Here is a 21,758-nt window from a genome sequence, read left to right as displayed (position 1 = left end):
AGGTTTCTTTTTCTTATCTTTTCAAATGAAATTATATCAGCCCCCCAAAAAAGACTAAAGTTAGTAAACTTTTGTGTATCATCTGGATAATCAATACAAATGTAATAAATTACTTACTAATGCACGTGGGTTGAGCTGACCATCCAGTTTTCCGACATGTAATTGATCCTGATGTTTCACCATCTGCTGTTATGTATCCTAGTTTGCATTGATATTTCGCTTGTTTATTTAAGGCATATGTATACTGAGATTCAGAAATAAACCCATTCTTAATATCTATACTTGATTTGGAACATGTTTCTAAAAGGGAAGAGAGTAAGAAAAAGGCAACCATATGTTTGATAACATTTTATAAGAACTTAAATAATATGCAAATATAAAAATAATGAGTCATTTGTAACTGAAAACCTGGGTAATCATAAGCATTCAAATACAAGTCAAGGAAAATAAGTTCTGAGTTGCCAAAGATATTATATCAAGACTCTTCGTCATTTTTTAAAACAAAGCTCTATTTAAGACACTTATAAATCTTTCTAAGAAATTATTGGAAATCTGTTTGTCTAATGGGTTTGGAATTCTCCAGCATGTCAGAACTCAATAGACAATGAGTATTATTTCTGAGGACTCTTTAATCTTGCCTATTTTAGATCTTTTAGGCAATTCCAAAATTCATTTAGCCAATTGGAGTATCTGAGATCTTGTGATGATCTTAGAAAATCTGCCAAAATAACTGTCATAGCCTTTGACTCCAAGAATTTGAAATGCCATTCTTACTGTGTGCTTCAAAGTAAATGGACATGCGGAGTTCAGAGAAGATGAGAGACAGTAACAGATTTATTTATCTTGAAAGGCCAAAATGATGATTCCTCAAATTATGTAGAACTTAACTTGAAAGAGTGGAAGTCACTGTTTTTGTAAATGGATGACAGAAATTACTGTCAGTTACTAGGTTGCTTCCTGGAACTCAGCTTCATTTATAAATAACTCATGGATAAGGAGAAAATTAGAAGAGGAAACATTAAATATTTTGAATTGAATGATAATAAGAATATATTAAATAAAACTTGGTGAGATGACACTCAAATAGTGCTCAGAGGGAAATTTATCATTACATAGCTCTAAAAGAAAATAATAAAAACTGAAAATAAATTATGATTTCTAATAAATTATAACAAAGAAAACAAAGAAAATCCAGCATGACTACAAATTTTGAAACAAATCCAAATATGAGCAGAAATCAAACAGTAGACACAATTTAAAAAGGTAAAAGGCCAGGCAAGAATAATCAAGTAAAACAGAGTGCCAGCCACAAATCAGGAAATGGAAGCAAATAGATGAAAATAACATTTTCAGACATTGGAAAGCGGGAAGCACCTAATTCCAGAGAGAAAGTGACAATGAGATGAGTTTCATCATCAAAGAGACTTTATGCTGGGAGAAATTTTCCAAACAGCAGCACAGAGAAGGAGAATTCAAGCAGAAAATGACACACTTGCTGAGTAGAAGAAACAAAAGTCAGTGTTCCCAAAGAAGGTGAGGTCACTAGAATCTGCAGGAAAGAGAGTGAAAAAAGAAGAAACTATGGAGTGAAAGGGCTCTACAAATTTCCACAGCAACTCCCTGGATTATTTGGCTGAATATTGACACTCTGGAGAGTAGAGCAAAACTCCCCAAGAATGGACCGAGGATGCCTATCAGATGAAGAACACTACCAGAGAACAAAAAGGTAAAAGATTCCCAGAGCACACACAACACAGGGAGATATTTAAATGGAATCAATCAGAATAGAAAGATTCCTTTGAACATCTAGGTCATTTAGTAGATACATCAGAAGCAGCTTAACATTCTGAACAAACTGTCTCTGGGTAAACAGTTTACTTAGGGCCGGGCGCGGTGGCTCAAGCCTGTAATCCCAGCACTTTGGGAGGCCGAGGCGGGCGGATCACAAGGTCAGGAGATCAAGACCATCCTGGCTAACACGGTGAAACCCCGTCTCTACTAAAAAATACAAAAAACTAGCCGGGCGAGGTGGCGGGCGCCTGTAGTCCCAGCTACTCGGGAGGCTGAGGCAGGAGAATGGCGTGAACCCGGGAGGCGGAGCTTGCAGTGAGCTGAGATCTGGCCAGGGCACTCCAGCTTGGGTGACAGAGCGAGACTCCGTCTCAAGAAAACAAAAACAAAAACAAAACAAAACAAAACAAAAAAACAGTTTACTTAGAACTGGGACACAGTTCTAGCCTCCCTAAACCAGCCCTTTAAAACCTTAAAAATAAGCCTTGAAAGAACCAAGTTGACCCATAACAAATTTAGACTTAAAAAAAAAAATTAAAACAAGTTATCCCTGGGGGTCTTGACAGATGTACAGACTTTAGAAGTCCCAAAGCTGCTTCTCTTAGTAAAATTGCAGAGGAGTGGAGTAAAAAAAAAAAAAAAAAAAAAAAAAAAAAAAAAAAAAAAAAAAAATCCACCTTTTGGCAATAGTACCCTCTCCCCACCTCCCTCCAAAAAACACAGTAAATCTTTTATGGAATACTCACCCTACTCCAGTCAAACACTGATGGATAAACTACACATCAGAAGTTGTGGAATGGCACTAGAGCAGTATGAAATAAATTGGTGTCACTAAATAGTTGGGATAGAAAATGACAGTGTTCCCCTTCAATAATCTTAGCCTCTACCATTAGACATTAGAAAAAGTAGAAAAAAAAAATCTCAAAGTAAGCAGAAGAAATACTACAATAAGGATCAGAAATGAAATAATAAAGAAGTAAATATGTACATAAACAAGGAAACCGAAATCTTGTTATTTTAGATCTCTATAATTGAGAAACCTTTAGACAGACCAAATCAGAAAAAAAGACGACACAAATTGCTTATGTCAGCAATGACAGAAATGATATCATTATGGTGTTTACATATATTAAAAGAAAAATAAAAAAAATTCTGAATAATGCCATGTCAATAAATTCAAGAACTTGAATTAATTAAAAATTACTGAAGCCACAAACTATCATAGCTCTCTAAAGAAGAATTAGGCAGCATTAATAAGTTATATCTATTAAACAAATTGAATTTGTAGTTGAAGGAGGAAAAACAAAATATGTACTTATAAATCTAATAAAATACAGGATCTGTAGGCTGAAAATCACAAAAAACTAGTGTAAGAATGTATGATCTTACTAAATCAAAGGATATATAATGTTTACATATCCTTTAATTTAATACTATTACATATCAGTTCTCCCCAGAATCATCTATGAATGTGTCCCAGTTCTAGTGAATAACCAAGCACAATGTTTTGCACATATGGACATGCTGATTCTAAAGTCATGTGGAAAGGCAAAGGGGCTAAAACAGCTAGACAATTCTTCAAAAGAAAAGAGAAGTCGAAAAGCTCACATTACCAAATTTTAAGACTTAGAAAAAGCTACAGTGAATAAAAGGATCTCCTGACACTGGTGAAAGGATAAACACACAGAACAATAGAAGAGAAAAGGGTGTCCAGAAATAGGCTCATGCATGGATTGATCCTTTAAATAGCTTCTATCATATTTTGTTGTAACACTATCAGGTTCACAAGCCCACTGTTTAGCAATAGGCCAATACACTGAGACAGTAGTGCTTGCAGCAAAGAAAGGCTTTAATCAACACAAGGGCACCAAACAAGGAATTGGGAGGATTGTCAAGCCTCAAATCTGTTCTGGGAAGGGGCTATGTGCAAAAGACTTTAAGGGGATCATGGAGGGTGAGGCGCTAGAAAATTTGGGTTGTCAATTGGTCAGGGTGAGGGGGATGAAGTCACCAGGATGTGGAACCTGCATTATTTCCCGAGTCAGCTTTTGCCAGGCTCTTTTGACCAGCTGATGTGCGTGTGTGTGTGTGTGTGTGTGTGTGTGTGTGTGTGTGTGTGTTTGCTTTTTGTTTTAGAGACATGGTCTTGCTCTGTTGCCCAACTGGATTTCAGTAGCATGATCTGAGCTCACCGAAACTTCTGCCTCCCAGGCTCAAGTGGTCTTCCCACCTCAGATCTCCTGAGCAGCTGGTACTACAGACCTGTGCTATGATGCCTGGCTAATTTTTTAATTTTTTGTGAAAATAAGGTTTTGTCTTATTGACCAGTATGTTGGCAGTTTTTTTTTTTCTTTTTTCTTTTCTTCTTTTTTGGTATGCAGAACCTAAAAGAGAAACTCATGCAGAATGATTATCATCTCATAACGTCTTAGGTTTTATCTATAGAAAAGAAAAGGACCAAAAGGTCTTCTGACAAGGGCTTCTTTATCCTAGGGTAGTAATCAGTGACCAGTTACAGAGAAGTAGGACAAAGGGAAAGCTGGCTTAATGATTGCTGCTAATTGTCCTGAAAACATAGTTGAATTTTTACCCCTTAATCAATTTTATGTAATTTTCCTAGGGACACATTCAGTTCCTCCAGGACTTGATCCTTTCTCAATCCTGAGGTGTAACAGCTAATATGGTGTGAATCGGGCAATGGCCATTCTAGCTTCTTTTTGCTGACAAGGGGCACAGAGAGTGAGTCAGGATTAGAGAAATGAATCCATCTTGTAACAAACTGCAAGTTGTTATACCCAGCAGAGGGTGCTGCATGAACATGCTAGTACTTCAGTCTATGGTTTTACTGTAATATTTAATTGAATAGCAGCCTATGATGTAAATTATAAGCCCTATAAACAGAACTGTGAGCTTGAACTTTAAGAGCCCTTGAAAAAAAGGACTGGAAAACATGGAGTGTGCAGGGGAAAATCTCAAAAAACTACTCAGACATAGTGTCTGTGGTAGAGAGGTATGGTCTCCAGTGAGACTGCTGAAAGATTTTCTTTAGCTTGGCTTTTACTTTACCAGAAGCACTGATATAAGTACAACAGGTGGTATTGATCACTGTACAGACTCCTCTCTGTAAAGTCAAGAGACAATCAAGTGTAGTTCCGTTGTCAAGAACTATCTGGGCAAGTAAATTTAAAGCGTTTTCTCAGCCTTAATATTCTTAGCAACCTCTTTTGCAATTATTTCTATGATTGCCAATAAGTTTCTGATCATGTCCCAGTGAGTGTACACTCCATAGCTAGGACTCGTGATGCCTAGAAGGCTCTGCCACCCGATATATTGATATATGCCTGGCAGTCCCTTTTGGAGTCTGTGGGAATCTTTTGTCATTAGCATGAACTGAGAAGTATCTCAATAAGTGAGAGCCTTTAATATACAGGTTATTGAGACACCAGTGGGCTTGTCCTAACAGAGGAGAGTCTGATCCTATGCCATAAAAAAAAAAAAAAAAAAAAAAAAACATGTACCAAGGGGGCACAGAGGTAAAGCCCTCAAGGGTGCATTTATTGATGGATTTTTTCATGGAGAATACAGACAAATGGAATTGAACTATGGATCTTTTTTTACAGGCTTATTTCCTTTCTCCTGGCTGCATTTGTCTGCCCAGTATGCCATGGGCCAGGGAGGGCCTATGTAATGGAATGACTTTCCATTTATGATGGGGAAAGAGAGATTGAAACATGGGGTAGTGATTTCTTGGTGTACTACTAGTTGGACCTGGAAAGTAGCCATGGAAAGAAGCTGGTGCAGATAGGTAGTCGTATTTGGGGCATCCAGAAGGTCAATGACAAATATGACTAACAGAAAATGCTTATTTTGAATAGTTTGGGGGAGTAACTGACAGATCCAACATTCTGGTAAGTTTCTTCCAGTGACGATACCTTGAAACAGTTGAACTACAGTGTTGTTATGCCTGTCTAGGCATTGTAGTAACAGGAAAGGTGTAATTAGAAGTTTTAAAACAAGAGTGACCATTTCTAAATGTTAGAATGTTCATTATAATGAGGGGCAGACTAAGTTAGCGTGGCATACGATGTCTAGAAAATCGGTAAGTCTAACCATTGTAATGACCAAGACAATTATGAAGTAAAATTTATAAATGTAGTAATTGTAATGACTTAGGCAATTATAATGACCAAGTAAATATATGGGTTAAGCATTCAGTAAGGCAGGGAACAGACATGAAGTTATCTCACCTTTCCATATAAAATAATTATAATAACAAAAATTCCTATTATGCTCAAAGTAACTATTGTAGTAGTCAAGAGGACATGTGTTTTGTCTAATTTCATTAAAGTTAGTTATTTATCTGATATTTTTCTTCAAAAGATATTTGAAGCCCATCAAAGGATTTACTTTTCCATTCAAATAGGGTTGAGAGAGTCTCTGAAGTTGAAGTGGAGTCTCTACATTTATTGATAGCTCTAGTGTCTCGTGGGGTGGGTTTTATATGGCTGTGGTGAATCCAGGGTCTAAGTCCTTCAAGCTGAACAGAGAAATGAGTCACCAGTCATGCTTTGCATGGCCTCTTTCTTTTTTTTTTTTTTTTTTTTTGAGGCGGAGTCTTGCTCTGTCGCCCAGGCTGGAGTGCAGTGGCCGGATCTCAGCTCACTGCAAGCTCCGCCTCCTGGGTTCCCGCCATTCTCCTGCCTCAGCCTCCCAAGTAGCTGGGACTACAGGCGCCCGCCACCTCGCCCGGCTAGATTTTGTATTTTAGTAGAGACGGGGTTTCACTGTGTTCGCCAGGATGGTCTCGATCTCCTGACCTTGTGATCCGCCCGTCTCGGCCTCCCAAAGTGCTGGGATTACAGGCTTGAGCCACCGTGCCCGGCCTCACTGTGTTTTTAAATGGTCCTCAGGATGTTGAGTTTTCCTGGTCTTGAGCAGAACCCAGTCTCTGGGTTGGAGGCGATGAAAGAGAATGTCAGCTGGATACCACAATCTGCTGGAACTGCAAACTCATTAATAGCAATTAAAGTGCAAGCTAAAGATTGTGCATATTTGATAATATCTAATTTCTTTATGTGTACATTATTGGCATTCCTTAGTCTGAGAAGAGAACAGAAGAATGATCTCCCATATAAAATTTATAAAGGGCTTAATTTAAGCTCACTGTTGGGGGCCAACCTTACTCTGAGCAGAGCAATGAACAGAATGTTATTCCAGGCTGTTAGTTTATTGGCAAATCTTAGCTAAAGTTTGTTTTGTTTTTTATAGCATGATTTATCTTTTCAGTTTTTTCAGTAGACTTCAGTCTCCGGACTGTATGAAGATTCCAGATTATGCAGAGAACCTGGAATACATGGTGTCGTAGGCTACAAAAGTTGCAATATATTCACACTGGAGGAAGACAGGCCATCTAAACCTGAGGATAATCTTCTCTACCAAGGCTTTCATAACCTCAGACATTCTCTTGGTCTTGCAGGGGAATGCTTTCATTTATCTTGAAAATATATGTACGAATACAAACAAGTATTTAAAATTTCCTGCAACCCTTGGCATCACAGTATAATCAATTTGCCAGTCCTCTATTAGCCTTGAACCTCTTGCTTAAATCCCTGGTACTTGGGGTGGAAGATCAGTCTTAAGACTGTTCTGGACACAAAGTAGGTATTTAAAAATTATCTTTTGGATCATCTTCTTTAAGTGTGTCCCAAAGACGTAGTCCTGGATGAGTCGAAGGGTGGCATGCCTGCCATACTGTGTGGTATCATGCATGTCTTTGATGATACCTGTCATAAGATACTTGGGTACTAGAACCTTTTCTTCTGTGTTACATATCTACTCAGTTTGGGTTCTTTGATTGGAGTCAAAGCCTCAACGAGTGATTTTAGATCTTCTTCCAAATAGGTATGGACTTTAGGCTGAAGTTTATTTCAGGGATTAATGGCACTAGCAAAGCTTTGGGCGTTTTTTTTCTCTGGTCACCCTTTTAGTGGCCTGGTCTGCCTAGTGATTTTTTTTCTTGCTACCAAATTCTCCATCCACTGATGTCCAGGGTTGTGTATTATAGCTACTTTCTTGGGTACCAAGACTGCCTTTAGCCAGGCTAAGATTTCTTTAGCATGTTTTTTTTTTTTTTAATCATTAAAGGTTAAGAGTCCCCTTTCTTTCCAAATAGCCCCATAAGCATGGACAACAATAAAAACATACCTGGAAGCAGAGTAATAGGTGACTCAGGAGTCTTTACCTAGTTGGGATGCCCTGATTAGGACTCTAAGTTCTGCCTTCTGTGCTGATGAACCTCAAAGGAGTGTCTCTGCATCTAGCATCTGTCACAGGGTTACCATAGCATACTCAGCCTTCTGTTGTCCGTGGTTCATAAGGTTGCTTTCCTCAGTAAATATTTCTAAGTCCAGGTTTTTAAAGGGAATTTTGGTCATGTCTGGTTGAATAGAACACACTTGCTCAATAATTTATATACAATCATGTATAGGTATATTTAGCAGGAATTAGAGTAGAAACGGCTCTCAAAGTAACACTAGGATTATCCAGGAGGATGGCCTGACATCTATTCATTCTTCTAGAAGTAAATCAGTAGCTCCACTTCTGTTCCAACAAATAGCATACACAGTGTGGGGTGTGTACTGTGCTAGGTTAACCCAAAGTGAACTCTTCTGCCTCCTGGAGAAGATCACAAGGGTGCCAATGGCTCAGAGACAAGAAGTCCAACCCATCATAACAATGTCCAGCTGTTTTGAAAAGTAGGCTACAGGTCTCATGATATCCCCCAAGTCTTGGGTTAGTACTCCTAAACCCACCCCTTCTCTCTCATGTATGAACAAATTAAATGGCTTTCTTAGTTCAGGCAGTCCCAGTAGTCAGGTCCATTAATAATTTATATTTAATGGTTAGAAAGGCCTTTTGACATTCCTTAGTCCATTCTAGAAATCAAGTGTCTGGTCTTAGGGCTTCATAGGGACATTTTGCTATCAGCCCAAAATAAGAAAATGAAACATGGCAACATCCAGCCATACCTAAAAACCCCTCACAGCTGCTGCCATGTCCTGAATCTGGCCACCCTGACAAGAGCTTCTCTCCAGTCCAAAAGCAGATTGCTCTGCTCCTGAGAAAGTTCAAACCTAAGATACGTAACTGAGGGTTTCAAGATTTGTGCTTTTTTCTTGGATACTCTGGATCCTCATCCAGACAAAAAATGTAAAGTCAGTATAGTAGTCTGGTCAATTTGCCTTAGTTGTGCCGGCTACTAACATGCCGTCAACATATGTAAGCAAAGTCTCATTTTTCAACCGAAGGTCCAAAAACTCCTTAGCATGTACTTCCCCCAGATGGTTAGTGAGGTTTTGAAGCCTTGAGGAAGCACTGTCCAACAATACCACCATTTAACTTTGGCGTCAGAGTCTTCCTATTCAAAGACAAACACTACATGGGACTCTGGACTCAGGGGAACACAGATGAAGGCATCCTTCAGATCCAAGACTGAACACAAGTACAACTCACTGGTTAAAGTCATGAATAATGTATAAGCATTGGGTATCACCAGATAAATGGTTTTGAAAATTTGGCTAGTAGCCCTCAAATCCTGTACAAACCAATATTCCTCAGTCCCATTTCTTTGTCCTGGCAAGACAGGTATATTTCATGGGAAATGAAGAATTCTTCCTGTATTGCAGTGAAGGCCATTGAGAGAGGCTAAATGGCCTTGCTATTGCCTTTTCTCTCAAAGGACACATGTTTTTAGATTTGACAGGGTTTACTCGCCTGCCAACAAAACTTGGCTTGCACGCTGGAGATGTCAGTGTTTTTTTTCCCTGGCCTCGTACAATGGTCTGCCCATGCTTTCTGGAAGTGAGAGTTTTTTTGGAGTATCTTCTTCAAAAGGCTGCAGGCACTTTCAATGGATCTCCCAGTTTGTAGTAATGTGAGTCTGCAGACACAATACTTGGTTGCTGAAAGGCACCGTGGGATGTGCAAATCGATCCTCTACGAGAAAAAGTAATCTTAGCATTTTAGTTTCGGTTAATGAGTACTCTTGCCCCAACCAGTGCCGGGGGATGGTAGCTCCACACCTGTAATCACATCTCCCTATGCCTTTAAGGAAGGTCAGTGGGCAGATTACTTTGATGTCAGGAGTTGAGAACCAGCCAGGCCACATGGTGAAACCCCGTCTCTACTAAAATACAAAAATTAGCTAGCCCGTGGTGGACACACCTGTAATCCCAGCTACTCGGGAGGCTAAGGCAGAATTCCTTGAGCCCGTTGAAGGCAGAGTTTGCAATTGAGCCCGAGATCGTGCCACTGCACCCTAGGCCCTGGGTGACAGAGTCAAGATCTGTCTCCAAAAAAAAAAAAAAAAAAAAAAAAAAAAGGCACTTGCCCCAACAAAGGGATAGGACATTGGCAGATGTACAGAAAACTCTGCTTTTGTTTGTTTGTTTGTTTTTTTGATACAGAGTCTTGCTCTGTCCCCCAGGCTAGAGTGCAGTGGCATGATCTTGGCTCACTGCAAGCTCTGCCTCCCAGGTTCACTCCATTCTCCTGCCTCAGCCTCCCAAGTAGCTGGGACTACGAATGCCTAACACCATGCCCAGTTAATTTCTTGTATTTTTAGCAGAGATGGCATTTCACTGTGTTAGCCAAGACGATCAGGATGGTCTCGATCTCCTCACCTCATGATCCACCCACCTCAGCCTCAAATTGCTGGGATTACAGAAGTGAGCCACCTCGCACAGCCAAAAAACTCTGCTTTAAATGATCTTGCTCTAGTTGACAATCCAAAATTTGGAGGAATGACCTCATCAGAAGTTTTTCCGAGATTTCAGTCACCTTCATAGTTTCTGAGGAAAGTTTAGACAACCAGATATTTAACACCAAATAGGAGACACCATGTCTACTAGAAAGTCCAGAAGCTGATTTCTCACCATCATCAGGATCTGGAGTCCCATATGGGAAATATGGAGGGTGTTGTTTGGGTCAGGAGAAAGTCCCTGGATACCACCGTTTCTGGTCTTTTTCTTCAGTATCTCTCTCAAGCTCCCCAGCTATCCCAGGCATTCGGTGGGCAGAAGGCTGACTCTGTTTAACATTAGGCTTTGTAAGGCGTGGGCAATTTTCCTTTCAGTGTCCCCCCTGTTGCAGTAAGGACACTGCTTAGGACCTGCAATGGGATATGCCTTTTTATTGACTTTTGGGGGCCCAGGTGGTCCTACCATAGATGGAGTGTCTGATGGCAGCCCTTGTTGTGGTCCAGGGACTACTAGGGTCAGAGTTACAGCTAACAAGTCAGCTCGCCTGTTCATTATTCCTTATGTTTTGTGATCAGTAAATACATTAAAACCAATCTTCACTAATTGAGACACAAACATGTCCAAAGCCTCAGCTACATTTTGTAACTTTCTCTGCATAGCTGGGGCACTTTGTTGGATAAACATCATGTTAGCTATCATTAAATTTTCTGGGGCTTCTGGGTCAATATCCATTTATTGCCTGAAAGCTTCAAAGACTTTTTCTAAGAATTCCAAAGCAACCCTCATTAGGCTTCTGCTTGATCTCCTGGATCTTATTGAGGCTGATTTGCTTGGGCACTCACTTCCAGAGGCTGATCAAAATGCAGTCTTGATTATGTTTGAGGTTAAATCTATCTGCAGTATTTATATTTCATCCCAGGTCAGAGGTGGGAACTGCAATCTGAGCAGTTGCCCTTACTGGATTACTGGGAGAGTCAGTGTGAATAAGATCAGCCTTTTCCTTAGTTTTATCTAAAACCATACTTTGCTTCTCTGAACTCAACAAAATATTGAGCAAATTTTGAGTATCTGCTCAAGTAGGGTTGTGGGTGGCAAATACAGAGGAGAATAGATTCTCCATATACTTTGGATCTTTATATATATTTTTTTCAATCCTGTTACTTCTGTAAACTTTAGATCTTCTCAGTAAACAGTCATATTAGTTTTCTAATTAAGTAGGTTGGAAGTGGAGAACAGAGAATAAACCAGTATAAATCCTATAGGCTGACCTGTGGCAGCAACACCTCCTATAAGCAGTTGTTATGAGGAAACTGCCTCTCTGAACCAGAGTGACACCCTGGCTAAATGGAGTCCCCTGTTGGGAATAAGAAGCAGAGATCATACCTGTTGCCCTGGATTTGTGACTTTTTGGTGGTGGGGACTCTGGAGAGGTGCCAGTAGTGCTGCTGCAGCTCCCCCATAAGGTGGAGGAGGGGAAGTCATAGGTTCCTTTAACTGAACCACCATAGCATCATCATCTTTTTCTTGTAAATCAGTCCAAACAGTTTTAATTTCTTGCTTTATCATGATTTTACCTTTTTCTACATTGTTTCACTTTTCCAAAGCAACATAAAACATTATACATAGGGGATTTCATCTCATTCCTCTTCCTTCTTATAAAACAAATCTAGCTACAGGATGGTACTCTAAGCATGAGAACCATGCAGGGGCCACCGTTCTCTGAAACCCAGTGAGTATTAAAGTCAAGCTATGCTAAAAAATAAGATAATCTTTTTTTTGTTTCACGAAATGATAGACAAAGGTCTTTCAATTTTGGAAGATGCAGCCAATCAGTGTTGCACTGTGGGTTACTTGGGGAGAACTAAGGGACAGCCCTTAGCTCATCAGAACTGAGAAGTCGCTAGGGCTCATCTCTGGGTCTGCCCCAGTAGCAAGGGGGCACTAGGCTGTGAGTAAATGCCCTCAAGGAGAGTGCCCTCTACCTGACTTGCCACAAATAGTTACAAGATTGTCAGATTTGTATGCTTGCTGCACAGCAACAGAACAATACACTGAAACAGTGGGGTTTGCAGCAGAGAAAGAGTTTAATAATCTCAAAGCCACCAGCCCCGTTGGACTGCCTGGAGGAACTGAATTAGCGTTTCCCATTCTGGCTGGAATAATACACACACAACAAAACACAGATACTAGTCACCATACTCAGGACCCAAGTATTGACCTGGCAAGGCTCAAACTTGGTTCCATTGGCCCTTGTCATCTTTGATCCACTCAAGCTGGAGAGGGATGACCTTCGATCAGGAGTTCAGTGGGTGAACCCTGGGAAAGATTGAAGAGCAGACGGTTACCCTGAGTTAGGCTTGCTGAGATTCCACTAGCAACTCCTTCAGGACTAACTGAATGTGACTGACCAAACAGGAAGAGTTTCCTGAGTTAGTAATTTCTTCCACTGGTAATTTCCTCAGGGATCCCCTCCACAAACATAAATACATATAACAAGACAAGGATGTTTTCAATTTTAAAAAGGAGCAAAGACAATTCAATAAAGAAAACATAGTCTTTTAAATAAGTGATACTGGAACAGTAAGGCATCCAAATGCAAAATAATAACCCTCTACGTATTCCTCATACCTCATACAAAAATTAACTCAAAATTGGTCATATAGCTAAGTGTAAAATGTTAACTTCTAGAACTGAATATGTCCCTGGTTTAGGCAAGGAAATTTTAAGTGACACAAAGAGCATAATCTATAAATGAAAAATTTGATAACATCAAAATTACATATTTTTGCTCATTGAAAGGGACTGTTAGGGGAAAGAAAAGTAAAGCTACAGATGCAAGAAAAATATTTGCAGAATATTTACTCATTGAAGGACTTGTAGCCACAATATATTATGTAGTCTCAAAATTCAGTAATGGAAGAAACAACTCAATGAAAAGTGGGCAAAATTTAGACAGTATTCACTAAAGGAGGTACATAGATGGTAAATAAGTACACAGAAGACGCTAAGCAGCATCAGTCACTAGGGAATGCAATACTATCACACACATATTAGAATGGATAATTTAATGGGGAAAAAAACACTATCTCAAAGGCTGGCAAGGTTGAGAAACAATTGGAATTCGCATACACTGAGTATGTGAACCTAGAACATATGATCACTCAGGAAAACAGTTTGTTTATTTCTTATAAAAATAAACACACATATTTAGTATGATATTTGCTGTGGGTTTTTAAAATATAGCTCTTATTATTTTGAGACATGTTCCATCAATACCTTGTTTATTGAGTGTTTTTACCATGAAGGGTGTTGAATTTTATTGAAGGCCTTTTCTGCATCTATTGAGATAATTATGTGGTTTTTTTGTCATGGGTTCTGTTTATGAGATGGATTACATTTATTGATTTGTGTATGCTAAAAAAGCCTTGCATCACAGAGATAATGCCAACTTGCTCATGGTGAATAAGCAGGGATATTAGACTGAAATTTTCTTTTTCTGTTGTGTCTCTGCCAGGTTTTGATATCAGGATAATGTTGGCCTCATAAAATGAGTTAAGGAGGAGTCCTTTTTCTATTGTTTGAAATAATTTCCAAAGGAATGGTACCAACTCCTCTTTGTACCTCTGGTAGAATTTGGCTGTGAATCCATCTGGTCCTGGGCTATTTTTGGTTGGTAGGCTATTAATTACTGCCTCAATTTCAGAACTTGTGTTTGGTCATTCAGGGTTTCGACTTCTTTCTGCTTTAGTGTTGGGAGTGTGTATGTGTTCAGGAATTTTTCCATTTCTTACAGATTTTATAGTTTATTTGTGTAGAGGTGTTTATAGTATTCTCTGATGGTAGTTTGTATTTCTCTGGGATCAGTGGGGATACCCTCTTTATCACTTTTATTGTGTCTATTTGATTCTTCTCTCTTTTCTTCTTTATTAGTATGCCTAGTAGTGTACTTTATTAATCTTTTCAAAAAAACAGCTTCTGGATGCATTGATTTTTTGAAGGGTTTTTCGTGTCTCTATCTCCCTCAGGTCTGCTCTGATCTCAGTTATTTCTTGTCTTCTGCTAGCTTTTGAATTTGTTTGCTCTTGCTTCTCTAATTCTTTTAATTGAGGTGTTAGGGTGTCGATTTTAGATCTTTCCCACTTTCTGATATGGGCATTTAGTGCTATAAATTTTCCTCTAAACACTGCTTTAGCTGTGTCCCAGATATTCTGGTATGTTGTGTCTGTCTTCTTGTTGGTCTCAAGGAACTTATTTACTTCTGCAGTATTTCCATTATTTACCCAGTAGTCATTCAGTAGCAGGTTGTTCAGTTTCCATGTAGTTGTGTAGTTTTGAATGAGTTTCTTAATCCTGATTTCTAATCTGATTACACTCTGGTCTGAGAGACTGTTTGTTAAGATTTTCGTTCTTTTGCATTTGCTGAGGAATGTTTTACTTCCAATTATGTGGCTTATTTTAGAGTAAGTTCTATGTGGTGCCGAGAAGAATGTATATTCTGTTGACTTGTGGTGGAGAGTTCTGTAGATGTCTATTAGGTCTGCTTGGTCCAGAGTTGAGTTCAAATCTGGAATATCCTTATTAATTTTCTGTCTCATCGATCTGTCTATTATTGACATAGTATTGGAAGTTCTGGACCGGGCAATTAAGCAAGAGAAAGAAATAAAAGGTATTCAAATAGGAAGAGGAAGTCAAGTTGTCTCTATTTGCAGATGACATGATGGTATATTTAGAAATCCCCATCGTCCCAGCCCAGAAACTTCTTGAGCTGATAAGTAACTTCAGGAAAGTCTCAGGATACAAAGTCAATGTGCAAAAATCACAAGCATTCCTATACATCAATAAAGACAAACAGAAAGCCAAATCATGAGCGAACAAACAAACAAAAAATACCTAGAAATACAACTTACAACAGATGTGAAAGACCTCTTCAAGGAGAACTACAAACCACTTCTCGAGGAAATAAGAGAGGGCCCAAATAAATAGAAAAACATTCCATCCTCATGGATAGGAAGAATCAACATCGTGAAAATGGTCATATTGCCCAAAGTAGTTGATACATTCAGTTCTATTCCCATCTAGCTATCATTATCTTTCTTCACAAAACTAAGAAAACTACTTTAAACTTCATATGAAGTCAAAAAAACGTCCCATATAGCCAAGAAAATCCTAATCAAAAAGCACAAAGCTGAGGGATCACACTACCTGATTTCAAACTACACTACAAGACCACAGTAACCAAAATAACATGGTATTTGTACCAAAACAGATATATAGACCAATGGGACAGAGCAGAGGCCTCAGAAATAACACCACACACCTACAACCATATGCTCTTCAACAAACCTGACAAAAACATGCAATAGGGAAAAGATTCTCTATTGAATAAATGGTGCAGGGAAAATTGGCTAGCCATATGCAGAAAACTGAAACTGGATCCTTCCCTTACACCTAATACAAAAATTAACTCATGACGGATTAAAGGCTTAAATGTAAGACCTAAAATCATAAAAACCCTAGAAGAAAACCTAGGCAGTACTATTCAGGACATAGGCATGGGCAAAGACTTCATGACTGAAACACCAAAAGCTATGGAAACAAAAGCCAAAATTGACAAATGGGATCTAATTAAACTAAAGAGCTTCTGCACAGCAAAATAAACTATCATCAAAGTGAAGAGGCAGTCTATAGAATGGGAGAAAATTTTTGCAATCTGTCCATCTGACAGAGGTCTAATATCAACAATCTACAAGGAACTTAAACAAATTTATCAGAGAAAAACAAACAACCCCATCCAAAAGTAGGCACAGGATATGAACAGACACTTCTCAAAAGAAGACATTTATGCAGTCAACAAACACATGAAAACAAGCTCATCATCACTGGTCATTAGAGAAATGCAAATCAAAACCACAATGAGAAACCAATTCATGCCAGTAAGAATGCCAATCATTAAAACATCTGGAAACAACAGGTGCTGGTGAGGATGTGGAGAAATAGGAACACTTTTACTCTGTTGGTGAGAGTGTAAATTACTTCAACCATAGTGGAAGACAGTGTGGCAACTCGTCAAGGATCTAGAGCCAGAAATACCATTTGACCCAGCAATCCCATTACTGGGTATACACCCAAAGGATTATAAATCATTCTACTATAAAGACACTTGCAAACATATGTTTATCGCAGCATTATTTACAGTAACAAAGACTTAGAACCAACCCAAATGCCCATCAATGATAGATTGGATAAAGAAAATGTAGCACATATACACCATGGAATACTATGCAGCCATAAATTGAATGAGTTAGTGTCCTTTGCAGGGACAGGGACGAAGCTGGAAACCATTATCCTTAGCAAACTAACACAGGAACAGAAAACAAAACACCACATATTCTCACTCATAAGTGGGAGTTGATCAATGAAAACCCGTGGACACAGGGAGGGGAATATCACATACCAGGGCTTGTTGAGGTGTGGGGGGAAAGAGGAAAGATAGCATTAGGACAAATAGCTAATACATGTGATGTTTACAACCTAGATGATGGGTTGGTTGATGGGTGCAGCAAAACACCATGGCACATGTATACCTATGCAACAAACCGCACATTCTGCACATGTATCCCAGAACTTAAAGTATGATAATAAGAAAACACACACACACACACACACACACACACACACACACCATTTACCCAACAAACCCACTCCTAGATATGTATCCATGATGAATAAATTTGTGTTTATATAAAAACTGTAGATGAATATTTTTCTTACCAGCATGATTCACAAATGCCAAAAACAATGCAAATGGCCTTCAACAAGTGAATGGATTAACAGACTGTGATACATGATACAATGAAATAATACTTAGCAATAAAAAAAGGTGTTCTGGGTAGTGTGACAAAATCCTATGCCATTCAGCTCCATTCTCCCCAGAGCATGAATCCTTTCTTGTCTAGTGTATCCATAGTTTATACTACCTGCCTGTTAGTTACTTAGTAGTCTTCCAAGTTATCAGGTGGAAAAACATAGTCTACTTGGGTTTTACACTATTAATCGTTTCAAGAATCTACTGGGGAGCCTAGAACATGTCCCACATGAATAAGAGGGACTAACGCAGCCTTTTACTTTCACACGTAAGGAGAGACTACTCTATCTAGCTTCAGAAGAATCATTCAGATGGCACTAGTAATTCAAGTTTTACAAGTCAAGAGAAATTTATATTCTGTGATTTACCTGGCAATTCTTTTTCTTTAAATGACTATTTTAAAGAAACTGCAGCCAGTTTGCACTCATATAGGATACACTTCGATATATATCTATTGTACTCACACAAGTATATTTAATTATTTTTTTCTTTTTTTTTTTTTTTTGAGATGGAGTCTCGCTCTGTCACCCAGGCTGGAGTGCAGTGGCATGATCTCTGCTCACTGCAAGCTCCATCACCTCCCAGGTTCATGCCATTCTCCTGCCTCAGCCTCCCGAGAAGCTGGGACTACAGGCACCCGCCACCACACCTGGTTAATTTTTTTTTTTGTATTTTTAGTAGAGACAGGGTTTCACCATGTTTGCCAGGATGGTCTCAATCTTCTGACCTTATGATCCACCTGCCTTGGCCTCCCAAAGTGCTGGGATTACAGGCGTGAGCCACCACGCCCAGCCAAATTTTTTTCTGCATATTTTCACAACATGGTTATGAGGAATTTAGATTTTATTAAATTGAAAAGTCCTGTGATTCACTGACAATTGACTGTCCATTGAAAATATAATGCTGATATCTCAATCTGAAGATAAAGTTAAGACTTGTTAATTATATGACCACTGTAAAGCAGCCAAACAACCTGACTAAAGTACAGGGTCTAGCATGAAGAGTAAAATAGAAACATTCTTAAGAATAACTTGAGCCAGAAAAACTTGGGACAGAAGGAAGGAAGGAAGGGAGGGAGGGAGGAAGGAAGGAAGGAAGGAAGGAAGGAAGGAAGGAAGGAAGGAAGGAACGAAGGAAGGAAGGGAGGAATGGGAGAGAGGGGAGGGAGGGAAAGAAAGAAAGAAAGAAAGAAAGAAAGAAAGAAAGAAAGAAAGAAAGAAAGAAAGAAAGAAAGAAAGAAAGAAAGAGAAAGGAAGAGAAAGAAAAAGAAAGGAAGAGAAATAAGAGAAAAAAGAAAAAGAGAAAGGTAAACAAAGAAAGGAAGAAAGAAAAAAGAATGAGAGAAAAGAAATAGAAGGAAAGAAAAGAAAGAAAGAAAGAAAAGAAATGAAGGAAGGAAGAGAGAAAGAAAGAAAGAAAGAGAGAAAGAAAGAAAGAAAGAAAGAAAGAAAGAAAGAAAGAAAAGAAAGAAAAGAAAGAAAAGAAAGAAAAGAAAGAGAGAAAGAATAAATAGTTGACTCTACAATCAGCTCCAAAACCAAAGCAAGAGGCATAAACCTTGATTGAGTTGTTCGATATCAGGAGAAATTGCATATCTCATCAAGGCATATTTTTAGCCTCAATTAATCTATGAAGAAAAAATGAAAGCAATGGTATCATCTGACACTGAATGATGAGACACAAAAAAGAAACTGATGAAGCAAAAAGATTTGGGTGAAAGGTCACTATTAGGGTGAAAAGTCATATCCATACTTATTAAAAACCTATCTTAATTAAAATTCAGGAAGTGGAGGTTGCAGCAAGGCGAAATTGTGACATTGCACTCCAGCCTGGGTGACAGAGTGAGATTCTGTCTCAAAATAAAATAACAAAATAAAATAAATAAATAAAATTCAACAGAGGGTTACTGCAATGCTGGTTAAAAAATTGTTTACTAGTAGTGGAGAATATTCAGAATAATAATCATTGTGTGTGTATATACATGCACAATGTACAAAATATACAATAAAAAATATACTGTATGAGAAAGGCACTACAAAAATTGTTAGGGAAATGTTGAGTTTACCGTATTTTATTTAGAAATGAAATACAACCATCATCATGAATATAATCAACACAAAATATTTTTAAAATTAGAAAAGATAACATATAAACTTTTAGAATAAAGAATAGTATAGTGGCTCTGTGTTTTTGAAATATTCCTTTAAATAGAAACAAGAAACATAACATTCGTCATGAAAAAAGATCGACTAGTATGTAGTAAAATGAGCAACTTATGTTCATAATGCATAAAAAAGGAAAGAAAAGGACGGGCGCGGTGGCTCACGCCTGTAATCCCAGCACTTTGGGAGGCCGAGGCAGGCGGATCACAAAGTCAGGAGATTGAGACCACGTTGAAACCCCGTCTCTACTAAAAATACAAAAAAAAGCCGGGCACCGTGGCGGGCGCCTGTAGTCCCAGCTACTCGGGAGGCTGAGGCAGGAGAATGGCGGGAACCCGGGAGGCGGAGCTTGCAGTGAGCCGAGATAGCACCACTGCACTCCAGCCTGGTGGAGAGAGCGAGACTCTGTCTCAAAAAAAAAAAAAAAAAAAAAAAAAAAAAAAAAGGAAAGAAAAGTACTAGCCACAAAGAGAATGCATATAATTAAAAGAGATTTTATATTCAGAATTATTAAGATGATTCCAACTAATAATACCAAAACTCCCAAAAAGGTAAATTAAAAAAATCAAACTGCATTTCCAAAGATTAGAATCATTAAATACCAATTAAACTGTGAATATATATTCTAAACCCAGTTGGTGGTAAAAGAAATGCAAATTTGGGGGCACGCCCAAGATGGGCGAATAGGAACAGCTCCAGCCTCCAGCTCCCAGCGTGAGTGACACAGAAGACAGGTGATTTCTGCATTTTCAACTGAGGTACGGGGTTCATCTCACTGGGGAGTGCTAGACAATCTGTGCTGGTCAGCTGCTGCAGCCCGACCAGCAAGAGCTGAAGCAGGGTGAGGCATCGACTCACTTGGGAAGTGCAAGGGGGAATGGAATCCCTTTTCCTAGCCAAGGGAAAATGAGACAGACAACAACTGGAAAATCGAGTAACTCCCACCCTAACACTGCACTTTACCAAGGTCTTATCAAACGGCACACCAGGAGATTATATCCCACATCTGGCCAGGAGGGTCCCATGGCCTTGGAGCCTCCCTCATTGCTAGCACAGCAGTCTGAGATCTAACTGCAAGGTGGCAGCAAAGCTGGGAGAGGGGCGCCTGCCATTGCTGAGGCTTAAGTGGGTAAACAAAGCCACCAGGAAGCTCGAATTGGGTGGAGCCCACTGGAGCTGAAGGAGGCCGGCCTGCCTCTGTAGACTCCTCCTCTGGGGACAGGGCATAGCTAAACAAAAAGCAGCAGAAACCTCAGCAGAGGTAAATGCCCCTGTCTGATAGTTTTGAAGAGAGCAGTGGATCTCCCAGCATGGAGGTGGAGATCTGAGAATGGACAGACTGTCTGCTCAAGTGGGTCCCTGACCCCTGAGTAGCCTAACTGGGAAACATCCTCCACTAGGTGCAGACCGACAACTCACACGGTGGGGTACACCCCTGAGATGAAGCTTCCAGAGCAAGAATCAGACAGCAATACTCGCTGTTCAGCAATATTCTATCTTCTGCAGCCTCCACTGCTGATACCCAGGCAAACAGGGTGTGGAGTGGACCTCAAGAAAACTCCAACAGACCTGCAGCTGGGGGTCCTGACTGTTAGAAGGAAAACTAACAAACAGAAAGGACACCCATACCAAAACCCCATCAGTATGTCACCAACATCAAAGACCAAAGGCAGATAAAATCACAAAGATGGGGGAAAAGCAGTGCAGAAAAGCTGGAAATTCAAAAAATCAGAGTGCATCTCCCCCTCCAAAGGAACGCAGCTCATCGCCAGCAACAGAACAAAGCTGGATGGAGAATGACTTTCACGAGTTGACAGAAGAAGTCTTCAGTCATTCAAACTTCTCAGAGCTAAAGGAGGAACTACGTAACCAGAGCAAAGAAACTAAAAACCTTGAAAAAAGAATACATGAAAGGATAACTAGAATAATCAATGCAGAGAAGACCTTAAAAGAACTGACAGAGATGAAAACCATAATATGAGAAATATGTGACAAATACACAGGCTTCAGTAACCAACTCAATCAACTGGAAGAAAGCGTATCAGCGATTGAAGATCAAATGAATGAAATGAAGTGAGAAGAGAAGTGTGGAGAAAAAAAGAGTAAAAAGAAATGAAAAGAGCCTCCAAGAAATATGGGATTATGTGAAAAGATCAAATCTACATCTGATTAGTGTGCCTG

General features: G+C 39.2%; 1 protein-coding gene across 2 annotated transcripts in view; it reads right to left on the bottom strand.

Annotated features, from left to right (window-relative positions):
* The window catches only part of CFH (complement factor H), a 112,337-nt gene that overhangs the window by 44,073 nt on the left and 46,506 nt on the right, over window positions 1–21,758 (bottom strand). The window contains exon 10 of one of the 2 annotated variants that reach the window (XM_017874831.1): window positions 118–300. In XM_017874831.1, the coding sequence (XP_017730320.1) occupies window positions 118–300 (183 nt within the window). Of the gene's footprint in view, window positions 1–117; window positions 301–12,615; window positions 12,867–21,758 lie in introns of those variants that run through there. The other variant, XM_017874832.1, reaches the window with a different exon arrangement.

The sequence above is a fragment of the Rhinopithecus bieti genome, unplaced genomic scaffold (assembly GCF_001698545.2).
Source record: "Rhinopithecus bieti isolate Rb0 unplaced genomic scaffold, ASM169854v2 scaffold_9420, whole genome shotgun sequence".
In the NCBI taxonomy this organism is placed as follows: domain Eukaryota; kingdom Metazoa; phylum Chordata; class Mammalia; order Primates; family Cercopithecidae; genus Rhinopithecus; species Rhinopithecus bieti.
The sequence above is the reverse complement of the archived record's forward strand: the minus strand, read 5'-3'. Positions and strand labels throughout refer to the sequence as shown.